Below are 19,657 nucleotides of genomic sequence, written 5' to 3' on the forward strand. Positions count from 1 at the left end.
CAACGTTTGCCGGGTCAGCTAGTATACATATATGTTCACGAATCAACCCAAAGCAACGAAGTTTTTCAACCCATGAAGAGATCCGATAGAATGAAAATGCATCCATATGGAAATTTTCACTGAAAACTCGAGAGTTGCATAACATATCATTTTACAGTTCACGGTGAAATAATTTTCGAAATGCCTTGGGACATTCGAACGTGAACATGAACGGGGAAATATTTTGACGTCTATATTCACCACTGGTTTCACATTCACGTTCACCGAAGTCGGTGAACTATGGTGAATTCACCAACAACTCGACTCCACGGTGGAAATTCAGAATCGTAGTGAGATATTGAATTAATCAATTTTTATCAATATGAATTGTGTTTAAATATGTTTTTCCACTAGCAAATGTTTCTTCCTCTCGTTTCAAGATGTTTCCCTCGTGTTTTGTATATGGACTGATCAATTATTAACGAAAAAGAGTTAATAGGGTAGGGAGGGGCTAGTTGGTCAGTGACGATATCTTGGAATTTGAGCGTCCAAAAAATTAGCGATCTATGGATGAAAAATAGCGAATTGCTGATACAAAAAAATAAACAAATCAGAAAAACTTTTTATTAAGTAGGTTAAAAAATACGGACATGGTTCCGATTTCGCCAAAAATCATTCACGGTTTGCGCATTATAAAATGTGTTCTAAAACTGGTTAGTAACCATGAAAAAACCGGCTCAAACGTAGAACAAAGCTTTATTGTAAGTATTAATGGAAACCGCTTTGAAAATTATTTTTGTTGAATTTTCATGGATATTCTTTTTTTTTATATATAAAGAGGGGCTAGTTGGTAACACAAATTGATCGTTTGAGAGCAACGCATATCAAATTTTCAGGTATGCTGTGTTTCATTACGCAAGCTATAAACAAATATAGAAGGCATACGTTTTACTGCTGAACGCAGTGTATTTGAAACGAGACAACCACCACATATACCATTTGCAATATAATTGTCATATTTATATGTTTTGTTGTAAAATTTTCATTAAATATAATAAACGCTTACATTGAATATCAGAACTAACAATAATGCATCGAGTAATGTAGCATACCTGGAGGCTATTTCTATATACTTTGGGGCGAACGGTACAAATGTCATCAAAACAAATGCAAGCAATAATGCAAGCGGTTGTGCGTCGCAGGGATGCCAGGTGATTTTTTTCAAAAGTCTTGACATGGTACGAGAAAATGTCCATCATAATATCGGAGGAAAGTTCTCGCGTAACTTTTGAAAAGGTCCTATGTAACAAATGCAAACAAATCGAGTTAATGGACGCACGCTATTAGTTTTTAATCATTGAATGTATTACAAAAACAATCGTTCACGTATCTATCTTCTTCATCTTTTTGTCGCCGATACAAAAAATATCCAATGTACAGATTCGGATTTTAAGCACCCGGCTGTTACTTCGGACGCCACTTTTCTCCGACGGCCGAAATGTCCGGAGTAACAAAGCATTCAAAACAACTCGCAGTTGTTCTTCGGTCGTTTTGGAATTTGTTTCTTACAGGTGTTGTTATCGATTTCAGTGCAATTCAACGAGCGATAACAATAATAATCAGTCTTTAGAACGAAATGCTGATATTTGGATTGTTGTTTATTAGTTAGTTTCAAATTCTTATAGTGCAACGTAATATGTCCAATGTGCAATCGCGGGCAGTCAAAACGTCCAATGTAACACTTTTCGCTCCGAGGCTTCAACCTTATTCTCAAATCACGGATCGACAGTTACGATTGGTTTTACGGAGTTATTCTTGACAGCTAGTGGTGAAAACAGTAATAAAGATCGATAGCTTTTAAGACAATTCGCGAAATAATGTTCGGGTCTTCAACTTCGTTTTTCTTGAGTTGGCGAAAATGTTACATTGGACCTTTTCAAAAGTTACGCGAGAGTTCTTCACACAAAAACGGAACTGTGATAATTCTATTTGTTTTTTATAGCTTTGAAATTTTGGTTGTAACGCAAACCATATCCATGAAACTAGAAAAGGCATGTAACCGGAAGACCTTCGATTTGTGAAATAGTCGTTTGAAAGATTTTGGTTAATCTATTGTATAGTAGGGCCAAAATAATAGAAATTCAATGTCAAAATCATTCGAATTTTCGAGCGCAAATGAACTAATGTCTTCTAGAGAGAATATGTATTCGGACCGCTTCGATCGCTGAGACTAAAGCCCTGCTTTTTTGACGATAATTTCGGCCAAAAGATTGTCTGACTAATTTTCAACGATGATAATTTGAAACTTTCATTAATTTGTTTTATTACTTGCTACATGATATTAGTTAACTGTTTTTGTTTTGATTTAATTAATTAATTTATAATGAAGGAAACTTCTAATGGGAAACGCTTATTATTTGCTCAAAAATAACATGCCTATTATTGACCAATTTACCCCGTGTGTGGGGTTAGTTGGTCAATTTATTCTGAAATACAAAGACGTTAAATAAAAGAAAAATGGCAAATAATTGATTATCTGGTTATTTTTCATACAAAGGGTAAAAGGTAAGCTTCATTGTGGTACATAACATTCTAACGCAAAACTTCGTACTACAAAGTTATAACCAAATTTATTTAAAAATGACCGACTAGCCCCGCCCTACCCTACGTTGTATATCGCCTCCAATAATGACTATTCATACGATTTAACTCTTCGACGGGTCGTGAGAGCTGGACATGTAATCAACGCAAAGTCTAATACAACGACATGTTTACATGCTAAAATACACAAAAAAATTTTTTTTTCAAAACGCAAAATAATCAAAACAATTGAAAAAATTGGTGGCGATATAGTTGCCGCTGCCCAGCTAGCGTAAAATATTGGTGGCGATATAGATGCCACCTGCACTGCTAGCACTGTTAGTGACAATATAGCTAATACCTGCCCGTAAAAGGGCTAGCGTAGATGTTGGTGGCAGTATAGTTGCCACATAGTGAATGCAATGCGATGCGGGCGCGGGATCGTTTGCGGGAAAGCTCTTTTGTTTACGACTGTGGAAATCAAATGCAAACCGCCCGGACCTGACATACTAAACGCGATGCGAACGCGATTTCAATGCGGCGAAACTGTGTGTGGAGTGTTTTGCCGCGAGTAAACGCAAGTGGTGGTTGCCAGACGATTTCCATGAATATCTTCACAATCGAACTCATCGTTAATTTGTTAATTGGATTTGTAGTTGAAAAAAAAATTGTTAGTCCAGAATATTCTTGAAAAAACAAAGAAAAATCGGGTTTTCTCTTCTTCCCGATATTGTTGCCCACTACACCTACACACACCAGGATACAAATATATACGTAAAATATTCTAATACCTGAAAGTTGTAGCTTCAAAATGATGCACATCACATCGGTATGCGTTGATTTTTCACGAAGTTACAGCATGTTATAAACCACTTACAATTTCCGACTACGCACTTTGTTCCTCCAATTTTTTTGTCGAGTGTAGTTGCCAGTACCCGTTAAAGGGTTAATGTTTGCTGGGTAGGCAACTGGCAATTTAGGTTGGACCAAGGCGCTTGTATAAATGTATAACAACATCATCACTTCAATAAGAAGGGGATTACGGTTTGCGGAGCGGGGGTTGTTTGTTTTGTAATTGCTAGAATACGCCATTTTTGCATTTTCATATGCGAGAGTAGTGGATGAACTGGATAAGAATGAAATTCTACAAAATCATCCCTTCTTTTTGACATAAATTCGCGAAAGCCGAACATAGTAGGCATCGTTCGAATAAGCGTCGTAGCAGTTTGTAGAGAGCTGCCGGCAGCGTTCTGATGATTTTCCTGTTCTTCCGACCGGGTAGAGACTTTCATTAGAGCTGTTTGTGAATATAAAGGCGCCTTGGGTTGGACCAACTTTCTCTATTCAACTTAGCATTTCAAGCCACGCGTGATATTTGTTGGCAACTTTTTCGTTCAACTGCGTTTTGATTTTTGCGTTCGTTGAGTTTCAACATTTGTCAGTGATAGTAACAAACAGTGTTTTAAAGATTAGCCCAGTTTATAAAACACGAACAAAATGTAAGTATTTCGCTAATTCGATTTCCATTCTTATAAATATATCGTTTATTTTTTTTTCGAATGAAGCGATCGGAAGAGTTGGAAGAGAATCTCGAATGGGAAATGTTCTACGTGGGATACAGTTTTTGAATGATTTCATGTTTCCAATCATCAATCAAGGCTCTCTACAGGCTGAAAAAACCCCCTGCTAAAGATTCGAACACTAGACTAGATCTCAAAAGACATAATCTGTTTTCATAAACCCATGTTTCTTAGTTGAGTTTAGATAGGTAAAAACTTTTGCAACGCGCTAATTTATACCAAACAAAAAACTGGTGATTTGGTGATTTACATTTTTGAATTATCCAATTAAAAAATAATTTCCTTCATTGTGATAGATGTGTAGAAAGTTTTGATTGATACAAATGATACATCAATGAATGTTAGAAAGGTAAATTACATGGTAAAAGTGAAAATAATGCAGAAATTGCATTGCCAAAGATGCGAGAAATTTTAGAGAAAAGATGTGAAATTTCCCAGCAAATCAGTTAAGCGATTTGTTTGCCGTAGGAAACCTATAGTTTGTTTGTATTTATTAAATTATTAAATTTCAGAATTACTCAGAATAAATCCATTCACAGATTTAAGCCATCGCTTGAAAAGGGCTTCTCTACAGAATTACCATACCATCTCAAACTTATCGAAGGATAATGCTTCTTGTATGTTTAACTCTACTTAATTCTCAGTTGCTAGTACAGGGTTTTCCAACTTTAAATTCCGAAAGTAAGTTGAAATAAAACACACTTAGAATTCGAATTTCGATAAAACTTTTATTTCAAATTAAAGTTTTGTTTATGCCATTATGTGTGCAATACAACATCATTCAAATGTCCACCTAGGGCTTCCTCGCACACCTTGATCCGGAACAGGTAATTTTCGATGACTTTTCGGCACATATGGGGCGGTATCTCGGTCATAACTTCACGAATGTTGTCTTTCAAATGTTCAAGAGTTTGCGGAGAGTTGGCATAGACACGGTATTTCGCATAACCCCACAAAAAAAAGTCTAGCGGGTTCAAATCGCATGATCTGAACGGCCAATTGGCATCACCAAAACGCGAAATTATGCGTCCCTCAAATTTCGTTCGCAATATGGCCATGTTCGGTCGTGTAGTGTGGCACGTGGCGCCGTCCTGCTGAAACCACATGTCATCCGTATCCATATCTTAAATTTGTGGCAAAAAAAAATCGGTTAACATGCGGCCATAGCGCTCACCATTCACAGTTACCGTCTCGCCGTCCTCATTTTCAAAGAAATACGGCCCGATGACTCCACCAGACCATAATGCGCACCAAACAGTGACTTTTGGCGGATGCAATGGCCTCTCAACAATCACGTGTGGATTTTTTGAGCCCCATATACGGAAATTTTGGGTGTTCACATAGCCACCGAGTTCGAAATGTGCCTCATCGCTGAAGAAAATTTGATGCGAAAATTCAGCATTTTGCTGCTGTTGTTCGTTCATCCAATCGACGTATGCCCGACGCATTCCATGGTCACCACGCTCTAATTTTTGTACCAGTTGGACTTTATATGGATGTAGGTGCAAGTCCAAATGAAAAATTCGCCACAATGATGTGTTTGACACGCCCAATTGCTGAGCACGCCGTGGAATCGAAACATTCGGGTCATCCTCCACACTGGCAGCAACAGCAGCAATATTTTCGGCCGAACGCACATTACGATGATGCACAGGTTTCACAATATCCGCTACGGATCCAGTTTGTTCGAATTTACGCACTACATTAGCGATTGTGTGCTCTGTAGGCCATCCATGACGACCAAAATCCATCCGTAATGCTCGAAAAACATTTGCCGGTTTTTCATCATTTTTATAGTATCATTTAACAAAATTAACACGTTGTGCGATGCTAAAACGATCCATATTGTAAAATGGCAGACATTCAACTAACGATATGACGCTTTGGTTGACAGCTATGTCAAACGGTTGTCAGCGCAGGACTGTATACTTTCGGAAGCCCGAAATGGAAAACCCTGTATATACACACATCAGTGAAAATCAAAACTATTACATCAAATCAGACATAAGGTTAATACCAATCTGTTTATTAGAAATCCTAAAAAATCAGGAACATCGGCATAATGATGAAACCACAGCCAAATCGCTGTGCGTGTCATGTATCAAAGAGCACCGCGTTGTAAAAACCGCTAAGTGTATCATGGGCTTAAGCCAATGTCCTGGAAAAAAGGTAATGAAGATGATCGAGTTTCGAGCGACATAGCATGCGCTGCCATAACTAATTCGTAAATAGTGACGTCAGTCGTTGTGTTTATTTTTGATTGCCCACCGCATCCATGTAAAAATGCTATTTTCAGGAAGTAATTCATCAATGAAAAACGTACATTTTTGTAGAGCTCCCGCCGAATATGAGGCTAATGTGATAGCGTGGAGTGGGTATTTGTGAAATCACAACGAAGAAGTGATATTTCTATGTGCCAGTTTCACTCCCCCACGCTCATAGAAACAAACGAAGTTTCATTATTTTACTGTTATGAAGTTGATCTTTCGAAGGCTCTCAGTGTCAGTGTGTGTGTTGTGAGATTATAATCGTCAATTAATCAATATTTCACCGAAAATGTTACTGCTTTCGAGAACTAAACATACGACTGCTCTCTGGACCTTTCTACCACATGAATAATCAGAATAAGCCACGATATAATTGTCATCTATCATCTGAGAATTTTGGCTCAAATTATCATGCAATCGTGAGTACTTTCAACATTGTTTAGTTTCTCCCATATACATTCCATATTGAATGCAAATAATTACGTCACGATATTTTGCTTGCCAACACAGATACACTTCACCTACTGCTCCACCTCCATATGTACTCATTGGGCTTAAGCTTACGCAGACTTTTGTCAAACTTTATGTGACAGCATGCACTTGCCAGGGTCCTGGTACGCCCAGAGCAAAAACGTAGTTTCACCACATTTCGCGGGGCAGCCATAAGCAAAAGGACGCGAGTGCTTCGTCACGAAGATTTTCGAGTCCAGTTTTTTATTTTTTGGATTTGTACGCAATTTTACGTATACAGAGGAAAAAACACCGAAACATTGTTCCTGGTTGTGCAGGAAACCGATTGCTGGCATTTTTGGTTGGTTTGGCGTTAATTTTGTGGTGCTGTGGATGCATTAAAAATTTGGGTATTTTCCCCACAGCTAGCTGATTCATTGACGAGAGGAAGAAAAAACAACCCTACTTCGTAGTTGAGTGAAGGTTTCAAAATGAACGGCGATTCGAAGGCTCCGATTCGGACGGTGAAAAGGGTGCAGTTTGGTATCCTTTCGCCGGACGAAATTCGTCGCATGTCCGTTACTGAGGGTGGCATCCAATATGCGGAAACGATGGAGGGCGGACGACCGAAGCTGTGTGGTTTGATGGATCCCAGGCAAGGTAAGCAGGGGAATTTGGTATTTCCTCATTCATGATAAATCATGATGGTTTCTTAGTGCGAATGTTTGGTTGAGATCTGAAGCAAAGCAGAATAATTATTGTTTAGAAGCTATTATTATAATTATTTTGATCGTACCATAATCAAACGATTTCGTTGGCTTCCAGGTGTAATCGAACGAACATCGCGTTGTCAGACATGTGCGGGAAACATGACCGAATGCCCAGGCCACTTTGGACACATCGATCTTGCGAAGCCAGTGTTTCACATTGGTTTTGTCACGAAAACTATCAAAATTCTACGTTGTGTTTGTTTCTACTGTTCGAAAATGTTGGTTGCACCGAGCAACCCCAAAATCAAGGAAATTGTTATGAAATCGAAAGGACAGCCGCGGAAGCGCCTTGCCTATGTTTACGATCTCTGCAAAGGTAAAAAGATTTGCGAGGGTGGTGAGGATATGGATATCACAAAAGAAGGTGCACCACCGGATCCGAACAAGAAACAAGGACACGGCGGTTGTGGTCACTATCAACCATCGCTTCGGAGAACCGGCTTGGATGTGATCGCCGAGTGGAAGCATGTGAATGAAGATTCACAGGAGAAAAAGGTTGCCGTCACAGCTGAGCGCGTGTGGGAAATTTTGAAACATATCACCGATGAAGAATGTTATGTGTTGGGGATGGATCCAAAATTTGCACGGCCAGATTGGATGATTATCACGGTACTGCCAGTGCCTCCGTTGGCTGTGCGACCGGCCGTTGTCATGTTTGGTGCTACAAAGAATCAAGACGATTTAACCCACAAACTGTCCGATATTATAAAAGCCAATAATGAGTTGAAAAAGAACGAAGCAACTGGAGCGGCTGCCCATGTTATTGCGGAAAATATCAAAATGTTACAGTTCCACGTTGCGACCCTGGTTGATAACGACATGCCCGGTATGCCGAAAGCCATGCAGAAGAGTGGCAAGCCTCTAAAGGCAATCAAATCGCGCTTGAAGGGTAAGGAAGGTCGTATTCGTGGTAATCTTATGGGTAAGCGTGTGGACTTCTCGGCTCGTACTGTCATTACCCCGGATCCGAATCTACGTATCGATCAGGTCGGAGTTCCGCGTTCTGTCGCGCAGAACATGACCTTTCCGGAGTTGGTTACCCCGTTCAATATTGATAGAATGCAAGAGTTGGTCCGCAGAGGAAATTCTCAATATCCTGGAGCAAAGTACATTGTCCGTGATAACGGCGAACGTATCGATCTTCGGTTCCATCCAAAATCGAGTGATTTGCATCTTCAGTGTGGCTACAAGGTGGAACGACATCTTCGGGACGGAGATTTGGTGATTTTCAACCGTCAGCCCACTCTACACAAAATGAGTATGATGGGTCATCGTGTCAAAGTACTTCCGTGGTCAACATTCCGGATGAACCTCAGCTGTACCTCCCCGTACAATGCAGATTTCGATGGAGACGAAATGAATCTCCACGTGCCACAGTCTATGGAGACTCGTGCCGAGATCGAGAACATCCACATTACACCCCGACAGATCATCACTCCACAGGCGAACAAACCCGTCATGGGTATTGTGCAGGATACGCTAACAGCCGTGAGGAAAATGACGAAACGTGATGTGTTTCTGGAGAAGGAACAAATGATGAACCTGTTGATGTTCTTGCCCACGTGGGACGGTAAGATGCCTCAGCCGTGTATTTTGAAGCCGAAACCACTCTGGACGGGGAAACAAATCTTTACGCTCATTATTCCTGGTAACGTGAACATGATACGTACCCACTCGACACATCCGGACGAGGAAGATGATGGTCCGTACAAATGGATCTCGCCGGGTGACACGAAGGTTATGGTAGAGCATGGTGAACTTATCATGGGCATTCTGTGCAAGAAAACCCTCGGTACATCGGCCGGTTCTTTGCTTCACATCGTTTTCCTAGAGCTGGGACACGAAATCGCTGGTCGCTTCTATGGTAATATTCAGACAGTGGTCAACAATTGGCTCCTGTTGGAGGGTCACAGTATCGGTATCGGTGACACCATTGCCGATCCTCAGACGTACGCGGAAATTCAGCGTGCCATCCGAAAGGCCAAGGAGGATGTCATAGGCGTCATCCAGAAGGCCCACAACATGGAGCTGGAACCAACGCCCGGTAACACGCTTAGGCAGACTTTCGAGAATCAGGTGAATCGTATCCTGAACGATGCTCGTGACAAGACTGGTGGCTCTGCCAAGAAATCTCTGACTGAGTACAATAACTTGAAGGCTATGGTGGTGTCCGGTTCGAAGGGGTCCAATATTAACATTTCTCAGGTGAGTGACTTTCAAAGCGAAACTTCATATCTTTATCTTCGTTAGTTTTCATAATTTCGGATATTCCTTAAAGAGCTGCTTAAAATGGTTCTGGGTCTGTTTTCTAATAGCTGAATGAAATATCTAAATAATGCGTTCCATTGCAGAGCAAATGAACAGAACAACTTGTTCAGTTGAATGCCTGCAATGGAATGATAAATTTTATTCTATCTCTTGGCAACTAATAACAATCCTTAGCGACGCGTACTACTATGCGACTTACTCCTCCCTAATTCACGACGCGTGTAAACATTCGGAACTTCTGTTGCTTCTGAACAGTCTGGCCTCGAAATACTGCGACTGCAAATTGTTCCACCACATAGAGTCCTGAATTCAGCGAGACAAAGCAATGTACTCCACTTCGCAGGTCGATAGGGCTGCGGTAGGCTGCTTCTTAACGTTCCATGAGATTGTTCCCCCCGGTATCAAGAAGTCGTGGATTTCCGGTCATCCGCATCTCCTCCCCAATTGGGGGGCATCTCTATAACCAACTATTATTTCCGCTGAACCGCTTGTCAAGTACTCTAATCACTTGGTGACTGTACTCTTCATTTATTTATACATTTTTATTTATTTATTCATTTATTCATATTTAATTAGTAATCTCAGACTTTTGTCTCTTTAATTGTTACACTGATTTGCGTACAAATGGTGTATTACTGATTATTAAATTATTTACTGTTACTTTGAAGAAATTCTTGAGTTTAACAACTAAAGTGCTCTATACATTTCCTCTTAAGTACTATTTGTGAATTTACAAGTGTCAAATCATTTGGTAATGAATTCCAGTGTGAAATGAATCTCACGAAGAAAGTGTTACCATACCTGGAAGTGAAGTGTCGTGGAATTGCATATTTTTTTGAGCGTGAACCTCTTTTTTATTGAATCGTTTATACAGGCTTTTCCAACTTTAAATTCCGAAAGTAAATTGAAATAAAACACACTTAGAGTTCGAATTTCGATGAAACTTTTATTTCAAATTAAAGTTTGGTTTATGCCATTATGTGTGATTCATCATATCATTCAAATGTCCACCTAGGGCATCCTCGCACACCTTGATGCGGAACAGGTAATTTTCGATGACTTTTCGGCACATATGGGGCGGTATCTCGGTCATAACTTCACGAATGTTGTCTTTCAAATGTTCAAGAGTTTGCGGAGAGTTGGCATAGACGCGGTCTTTCACATAACCCCACAAAAAAAAAGTCTAGCGGGTTGAAATCGCATGATCTGGTGGACGGCCAATTGGCATCACCAAAACGCGAAATTATGCGTCCCTCAAATTTCGTTCGCAATATGGCCATGTTTGTTCCTCGAACGTAGATAATCTGATATTCCATGGATATCCTGCTTCATGGACAGATCAAAATGCACAGAGGAATTCATGTAGTCAGGAAAACAAACACGGTTAGGAATATACGAAGAAAGAACAACCTGCATGGAGATGAATTCATGGTATGAACTCATGAATCCAGAGTGAAAATTTAGCTCGATCAGTTGCTCAAAATTTCCGATCAACAATGGGTTCATAACCTTGCACCGGATGAGTAACCAAAGAGATAATAAATTGAAGCGATCTTTTAGTGGGAGTACGCCTGCCACAACCACGAGACTCATGGTGTGCGTTGAGGGCATACATCTCAACGCAATACGGAGACAAAGATAATGAATTCGCTCGAGTTTAATAAGGTGTGTTTTGGTAGCTGATTAAAAACAGAAAATGCCATACTCCATCACTGAGAGAATAGAGAATAGAGAATAGAGAATAGTCGATACAACACTATAAGATCTTCTGGATGGGCTCCCTACCAGGTGCAGGTCATTGTACGGATGCGATCTGGCGTAGTGGTAACATCCATGCCTCTCACGTCAAAGGTCACGAGTTCAATTCTCACTCCCGACATTCTTCCAAAAATGGAAGTAAAAGTGACGAACCAGCCAAATGAGTTGAAAGTCACTATAATACAGATAAAAAAAGGGTCATTGTACGGAGAAAGTATATTCATTTTCTACTCAGATACCTAATATAAGCCCCCCAAGTACATTTGTAGTCGAACCAGACCCCAACATATTTGAATGACAGAGCATGAGTGATCGGTTTACCCAAAAGTTGAAGCTTTGGTTTTGCTGGTTTATGCTTCCTAGAAAAAAACACTAGACCAATGACCCAGGTTAAAAAAAATGTTTAAAGTATTTTGTAAGGGTCCTTGCAGGTCGGATTTGTTTGATCCTACGACAGACATCACTCCATCATCTGCAAGTTTTTGTAAGGCAATTGTCAATGTCGCCTAAATAGAAGTTGTTCAAAAGGAGGCTTAAACATGAGCCCTTAGGGAGGCCCATGTAAGGGACCCGACATACTGCCGAATCTCCGTGAGAAAAATTCAAATGTTTCTGGCAAAGCAAGTTACATAATCTTTTATTCAATAGAGGCGGTGGAACCCATGTTGTGTATTTGAGAGTAGGCTGATGGGTCGAAAACCCATCAATCAAGGCGAAACAAGATCATTTTCTCCTATAATTTACGAATACAAGACAGCATTGCTATAGGGCGGTACGAATTGATGTCGGACGAGGGTTTTCCAAGTTTTTGAATAGCTATAACTCGTACTTGTCTCCAATCATCTGGAACAATATTATGCTCCAGAAACTGATTAAATAAATTCAACAAGCGATGTTTCGCCACATCAGGGAGGTTTTTCAGCAAATTGAACTTAATTTTATCCGATCCCGAAGCAGAATTGTTACATGAAAGAAGAGCAAGAGAGACTTCCACCATCAAAAACTCGGAATCAAGATCACACCTATCTTGTGGTATATGTCGAACAATTTTTTGGACGGGAACGGATTCAGGACAAACCTTCCGTGCAAACTTCAAGATCCATCGATGTGAATATTCTTCGCTTTCATTCGTTGAAGGGCGATTTCTCATGTTTCAAGCCATTTTTCACAATTTTTGACGTAGGATTACGTCTTTCGGGAACATGTTTCATTGACGTTTCTCGTGACAAATCCCCCACGAAATTTCGCCAATAAGCACGTTTTTTCTCTTTGATCAAGTTTTTAAATTGATTCTCAAGGGTTAAATACGTTTGAAATTTTTCCCACCATGGATTGGGAGGCCTTCGACGAATAGTGGAACCTGTGATGGACTTCGTTTGAGCGCGAACCGCGCTGTCATAGATCAAAAGAGAAAGGAAGTTATACTCCAAAGGAGGTAAGTCATCTCTGGGATTGATGGCTAGAGTAATCGCGTCCACATATTTTTTCCAGCCAATGGGTCTTGTCAGATCATATGCCATGTTTATAGATTCAGAAGAATTCAACCCATAGGTGATAGAAATTTTGATTGGCAAGTGATCACTACTGTTGAGATCCTTGATTACATTCCACTTGCAATCTAGCGAAAGTGAATTCGAGCAAAGCGAAAGGTCAGGAGCACTTGGGTTAGCAGGTGGTCTCGGTACACGTGTTGTTTCCCCAGTATTCAAAACAGTCATATTGAAGCTATTACAAAGGTCATATATCAATAATAAACGGTTGTCGTCGTACTGTTCCCCAGGCGGTTCCGTGAGAGTTGAAGTCTCCCAAGATTAACCGTGGCTCAGGAAGAAGTGAGCACATGTCTGCAAGTTGCTTCCGGCTAATTATAACTCTCGGGGGCCAATACAAACTGACAATAAAGAGGTCTTTGCCTCTGATGTTGCATGGCAAGCAACAGCTTTGATCCCTCCAATAAGGTCAATTCGAAAAAATGAGTGGCACGTATTGATCCCCGATAGCACCCCTCCGTATCAGTCTTCACGGTCCAAGCCTATAATATAAAAATCGTGGAAAGAGAAATCATTTCGCGAAGAAAGCCAAGTTTCCGACAGAGCAAAATATCACAATTGAAATTATGAATTAAAATTTTGAATGTATCCAATTTAGGAATAAGACTACGACAATTCCTTTTGGTGCTCCCTTGGCCGAGTGGTTAGCGTCATAACTAACATGCCGGGTCTTCGGGTTCGATTCCCGTTCTGGTCGGGGGAATTTTTCGTCAAAGAAATTTCCTCCGACTTGCACTGTGATCACGCGTATTCTAGAGCTGGCCACTCTGAATACATTCAAGGCGTGTTATTTGGTATAGAAATCTCAACTAAGTACTAATAAAATGACGCAAGTAATACTACGTTGAGACGGCGAAGTTCCTCTAGGAACGTTAGTGCCATTGAAGAAGAAGAAGAAGAAGAAGACTACGACAATTCCACTGTAAAACAGTTATATCTCCGACCTCTCTGTTTAAATTAGACATCAAGAGAGATAATCATTGTTTGCATCGATTGCTACACAATTGTCTTTAATACTGGAAGCATTGCGGCGACAATGGTTCTGATGGAGTCAGAAACATTAAAACACGTGAAGATTTGATGCACAATGTCAGTCAACTTTATAAATCCCGATTGGGAAGTTGAGCTGGACGAAAAAATAGGGACAGCTGAGGTTTTTGATGTCCCCTCAAGTGATAGGTCGTTCGAAGGTGAACCATTCCCACGGAAGCCAGGAGGAACCTGATTTTGCTTGTCCGCTGCACTCGATTTTTTAGGCAAGCTAACAGGGGGTATCACCGAAGGGGCTTGTTCTTGAACTTTGAGAGTGGTCAAATTTGTTGTTTGTTGTTGGGCCAGTGGAGAAGCGCTTTTTAAGATTTCCGCAAAAGTGCGCTTCGAACGTTCATTTAAAAAGCGCTTCTGTTTCTCCATGCGAATCTTATAAGTTCCACAAGCTGAGAGCACGTGTGGGGTTCCCCACATGTTGCCCTTCGCAAGTGGCACAGCGCTCCTTGTTGGCGCAACAAGCTGCTGTGTGACCAAATGACTTGCATTTTTGGCAAGTCATGGGCTTTGGCACGAAGAGTCACACCGGTAGCCTCAGTTTTTCCACCATGACGTAGTTCGTGAGAGCGGAGCCAGCAAAAGTGACAAAACGAGTCGGACGGCGTAAATTTAGTTTCTTCTCTTTCCTGGGTGACTTTTCCAAGTTGGCGACACTCCAAAACTTTGACTTCCATCGAAGGCAGTCTCTTGAATTTTCCACTTCACTTATTATTTTTTGGCACATCAGACCCGTTTCAGTTATCACCCCTCCAATTTCTATGTCTTGGGAGGGAATAAATCTTTTAGGTTAGACACGACACCTCGCAATTTGTTCGGTCTAACTTTCCAAATTTCAGATACAGAAGGGTACCCATCCAGATCTTTCATTGTCTGAATGACTTCATAAACATTGGATCCATTTCAAATTTGTAAAGTCAGTGGTCGTTAATTTAGAAGGAACAGTTTTGTATATTTGTATAAGTGATTACAAGTTTTACTTACATCATCACATTCTCTGGTACCGCTTTAATCAGTGAATCGATCCCTACTCCGTTTAGAAAATCGATCCGTCAAGATCGATATTTTTCTAAAGATCGCCCAATCTCAGATACTGAATCACTTAACTATCTTCGAACGAAACGAACTTCACTTTCACTAAAGAACTTCTTCAGGTGTAGATTTTGTTCTTCTCACTGTATTATCATAGTATAATCGCGATAAGTTTGAATATCCTAACTGAGTGTAAGAATAGCAACACAACAAATGACTCACAATCCTTCTCCTCTTTTTTTCCAGGTTATTGCCTGCGTGGGTCAGCAGAACGTTGAAGGCAAACGGATCCCGTTCGGGTTCCGCAAGCGCACCCTGCCCCATTTCATCAAGGATGATTACGGTCCCGAGTCGAGGGGCTTCGTGGAAAACTCGTACCTTGCCGGGCTGACACCGACCGAGTTCTACTTTCACGCCATGGGAGGTCGCGAGGGTCTCATCGATACCGCCGTAAAGACTGCCGAAACCGGTTACATTCAGCGTCGTCTGATCAAAGCTATGGAGTCGGTGATGGTTAACTACGACGGGACGGTGCGTAACTCGGTCGGACAGCTGATTCAGTTGCGTTACGGCGAGGACGGGCTGTGCGGGGAGACGGTAGAGTTCCAGAATCTGCCCACGATCAAACTGTCGAACAAGGTTTTCGAGAAGAGATACAGATTCGATCCGACCAATGAGCGAAATCTGAGACGAATTTTCAACGAGGATGTTATCAAAGATTTGACCGAATCGGGAGAAGTCATACAGGAAATTGAGGCTGAATACGAGCAACTTCTGCGGGATCGAGAAGCACTGAGACAAATTTTCCCCAACGGCGAATCTAAGGTTGTATTGCCCTGTAATCTGCAGCGAATGATTTGGAACGTGCAGAAGATTTTCCACATAAATAAGAGAGCACCCACAGATTTGTCCCCTCTTAAGGTTATCCAGGGGGTCCGAGATTTGCTCCAGAAGTGTGTCATTGTGGCCGGCACGGATCGACTGTCGAAGCAAGCCAACGAAAACGCTACTCTGCTGTTCCAGTGTTTGGTTCGTTCGACGCTGTGCACAAAATACGTTGCCGAAGAGTTCCGTTTGAATAACGAAGCGTTTGAGTGGTTGATTGGAGAAATCGAGACACGTTTCCAGCAAGCACAGGTAAATCCGGGCGAAATGGTTGGTGCGTTGGCCGCACAGTCACTCGGCGAACCCGCTACCCAGATGACACTGAACACTTTCCATTTTGCTGGTGTGTCCTCGAAGAACGTAACCTTGGGTGTACCCAGGTTGAAGGAAATCATCAATATTTCGAAACGCCCGAAGGCTCCCTCCCTAACGGTGTTCCTAACCGGTGGTGCCGCTCGCGATGCTGAGAAGGCTAAAAATGTACTCTGCCGGCTGGAGCACACAACGCTCCGGAAGGTCACCGCCAACACGGCTATATACTACGATCCCGATCCTCAACGGACGGTGATTGCGGAGGATCAGGAATTCGTTAATGTGTACTACGAAATGCCTGACTTCAATCCAACCAGAATTTCGCCCTGGTTGCTACGTATCGAACTGGACCGGAAGAGGATGACAGATAAGAAATTGACCATGGAACAGATTGCGGAGAAAATCAATGCTGGGTTTGGAGATGATTTGAACTGTATATTTAATGACGATAACGCTGATAAGTTGGTTTTGCGAATCCGTATCATGAACAACGAAGACAACAAATTCCAGGATAATGAAGAGGAGAATATGGATAAAATGGAGGACGACATGTTCTTGAGATGCATTGAAGCGAATATGTTGTCGGACATGACACTGCAGGGTATCGAAGCTATTGGAAAAGTGTATATGCATTTGCCCCAAACTGATGCTAAGAGGAGAATCGTTATCACACCGGAGGGAGAATTCAAAGCCATTGGTGAATGGTTGCTGGAAACTGACGGTACATCGATGATGAAAGTGTTGAGCGAACGAGATGTAGATCCTGTGCGCACTGCTAGTAACGATATTTGCGAAATCTTCCAAGTGTTGGGTATTGAAGCTGTACGAAAGTCGGTTGAAAAGGAAATGAATAACGTTTTGCAGTTCTACGGTCTGTATGTAAACTATCGACATTTGGCCTTGCTTTGCGACGTTATGACAGCTAAAGGTCACTTGATGGCCATCACACGTCACGGTATCAACAGACAGGATACTGGTGCTCTGATGAGATGTTCCTTCGAGGAAACGGTAGATGTGTTGAACGACGCCGCTGCGCATGCTGAGGTAGATCCAATGAGAGGCGTGTCGGAAAATATTATCATGGGACAATTGCCCAGAATGGGAACGGGTTGTTTCGATCTGTTGCTAGACGCAGAGAAGTGTAAATTGGGTATGGAAATTCCCCACACATCAATCATGGGCGGTTCTGGAATGTTCTTTGGACCTGGAGCGACTCCAAGTATGAGTCCGGCTATGACACCCTGGCAACAATCACAAACTCCCGGCTATCCAGGATGGTCTCCTACGGGTCCACCCAGTGGAATGACTCCCGGTGGGCCTAGCTTCTCACCATCAGCACAATCCGATGCTTCGGGAATGTCCCCTTCGTGGTCACCAAGACCAGGTTCTCCGAGTTCTCCCGGACCAGCGATGTCACCATATTTCGCATCTTCTCCAAGTGCATCTCCATCATACTCACCGAGCAGTCCGAATTACGCTGCAACCTCGCCGGGTGGTGCATCTCCTGGTTATTCTCCAACCAGTCCAAGCTACTCACCAACAAGTCCACATTATTCACCCACAAGCCCACGATATTCGCCAACCAGTCCCAATTATAGTCCAACGTCACCCAACTATTCCCCAACCTCCCCAAGCTATTCTCCAACATCTCCAATGTTATCTCCATCAGGAACCTATGTTCCCTCGAGCGCTGCATACTCTCCAACTTCACCATCGTACTCTCCAACAAGCCCATATTCCCCGACTTCTCCCAGCTATTCGCCCACTTCTCCGGCATACTCTCCAACCAGTCCGTCATATTCACCCTCAAGTCCCTCATACTCCCCGACGTCACCTTCGTATTCCCCAACATCACCCAGCTATTCCCCCACTTCTCCAAACTACACCCCGGCAACACCATCCTACTCTCCGACCAGCCCGAACTACTCCCCAAGCTCCCCGCACTACTCACCGACTTCGCCAAGCTATTCCCCATCCTCTCCAAAGTATTCCCCAACATCACCCAGCTACTCACCCACATCCCCATCGTACGGCGGCAGTCCACAATACACACCCGGCAGTCCGCAGTACTCGCCGGCCAGTCCCAAGTACTCCCCAACATCCCCGAGCTACTCGCCGAGCTCTCCCCAGCACTCACCCGGGGGCAGCAATAACTTCATGGTTAGCTCGCCAACATATTCACCCACGACGGCCCGCTACTCGCCCAACATGTCATCCTACTCGCCTGGCAGCCAGAAGTATTCGCCCACGAGCCCGATCTACACGCCGACGTCACCCCACTACTCCCCGTCGAGTCCGGCGTACTCGCCGAACGCCCAGGGCTATAGTCCCTCCAGCCCGGCCAGTCCCACGTATTCGCCAACAAGTCCTTCCTACGAGGACAGCCCCGACGATTAGAGGTTTGTTGACCAACAACGACCTACGAACAATTGCTAACAATCATTGTTGTGAATTACACTTGCAGAAATCTCCGTACATTCGTCGATGAGGGCTCCTAATAGTAGCGGTGGAGTTCAGGAAAAGGCTAATCCAAGAATTATTTTATTCCTTTTTATTGCATACTGTACTCTAAGCTTAGTAAAAACTGGAATGTGCATTTTTCCATTCGATTGGTCCTGCTTGTTACGAACAAATCTTCTCTCAAATATCGATGAATCCATAATATGTCGAAGCAGTTGATCGACGAAAATGTTACGTATAATTAAATATTTAAATTGGACCTACATACAATGGAAGAAGTCTTTCCGAAAGCCACGATAGATGGCGGTTTGTAGATGCCCAAAGCACCCATTGCTTTCATGCTGTTAGAAATAAAACGAATATTTCATGAGTAATAATACTTAATTGTTTTTTCTTGTTTAACTTATCGTTTTGATGCATTCATTAATACGGAACCTACCTTAACTTAAAACACTTGTAACGTAATGTTTCAACTATTTTTACTTGAGCATAAGTTTGGTTCAATCATAAACTTTCGTCTTGTCTTGAGATTGCGTAAGGCATGTCTTTTGCATGACCGACCAATTATTCCATTACGTTTAAGGGTACTCGGGGCAATTCCATCTCTAGAGAGAACTGGGCTAAAACGAATTTTAAATACATTTTCGAAGCATCTTGTGTTTCACGGGCAATTTGAGGGACTTTTGCTATGTTCTGAAAATAAAACAACCTGAGGAACAAAT

The 19,657-nt window shown here is 42.1% G+C and overlaps 1 protein-coding gene across 1 annotated transcript; it reads left to right on the forward strand.

Annotated features, from left to right (window-relative positions):
- Positions 1-7,032: 7,032 nt before the first annotated feature.
- LOC129776637 (DNA-directed RNA polymerase II subunit RPB1) lies at positions 7,033-19,314 on the forward strand. The gene is made up of 5 exons (XM_055782385.1): positions 7,033-7,217; positions 7,282-7,516; positions 7,682-9,831; positions 15,525-18,874; positions 18,940-19,314. Exons 2-4 carry the CDS (start codon positions 7,348-7,350, stop codon positions 18,870-18,872), a joined length of 5,667 nt encoding a protein of 1,888 aa, XP_055638360.1. The 5' UTR covers positions 7,033-7,217; positions 7,282-7,347; the 3' UTR covers positions 18,873-18,874; positions 18,940-19,314.
- Positions 19,315-19,657: the final 343 nt, after the last annotated feature.

Source organism: Toxorhynchites rutilus, chromosome 3 (assembly GCF_029784135.1).
Source record: "Toxorhynchites rutilus septentrionalis strain SRP chromosome 3, ASM2978413v1, whole genome shotgun sequence".
NCBI classification, from domain to species: domain Eukaryota; kingdom Metazoa; phylum Arthropoda; class Insecta; order Diptera; family Culicidae; genus Toxorhynchites; species Toxorhynchites rutilus.